Genomic DNA, 530 nt, shown 5'->3' with positions numbered 1-530 from the left:
ACCATGAACAAATTAACTGCCCAAAAACCCAAGCCGTGCCCAGAGCTCACTGTGCCCAAGGCAGGAACGGCCTCCTGAGGCTGCAGTGAGTCCTGGATCATGGTAATTCCCAGGAAGGATCCCTGGGATGGTGTCCCAGTGACCTTCTCCATCCCTTGTCCCTGCAGAGCCGTTCCGGGTGCCAGTGCTGGGGCTGACCCTGCCCATCATGTGGTTCTACCTCCTCATGAACGTCGTCACCCAGTATCCTTTGACAGCCCTGCCAGCTCCAGGGGGGCACGGGAGGGGTGGGATGGGGGTGTGGAATCCCTGGAGTCTCCCCTGCGCTCGGGAGCTGATGTTTGTGCAGCTCAGGGAAGAAGTTTCTCAATTTAAGGTGGGAGTTGTTGCCCTGGGATCGGTTCTCCAGCCCTCTGGGAAATGGGATTTACAGAGGCACAGGTTGGAAAAGCCCTCGGAGATCACCGGGTCCCACCCCTGACCCAGCCCCACCCTGTCACCCAGCCCATGGCACTGATTCCACATCCAGT

The 530-nt window shown here is 59.1% G+C and overlaps 1 protein-coding gene across 1 annotated transcript in view; it reads left to right on the top strand.

Annotated features, from left to right (window-relative positions):
* Positions 1-530, top strand: part of SLC35B4 (solute carrier family 35 member B4) — a 13,177-nt gene that overhangs the window by 10,686 nt on the left and 1,961 nt on the right. Inside the window, exon 9 of the mRNA XM_017807860.1 lies at positions 168-243. Within this exon, the coding sequence (XP_017663349.1) occupies positions 168-243 (76 nt within the window). The remainder of the gene's footprint in view (positions 1-167; positions 244-530) is intronic.

The sequence above is a fragment of the Lepidothrix coronata genome, unplaced genomic scaffold (genome assembly GCF_001604755.1).
Source record: "Lepidothrix coronata isolate B3197 unplaced genomic scaffold, Lepidothrix_coronata-1.0 Scaffold20, whole genome shotgun sequence".
NCBI lineage: Eukaryota > Metazoa > Chordata > Aves > Passeriformes > Pipridae > Lepidothrix > Lepidothrix coronata.
Note: the sequence above shows the minus strand (reverse complement) of the source record. Positions and strands in the feature narration are given on the sequence as shown.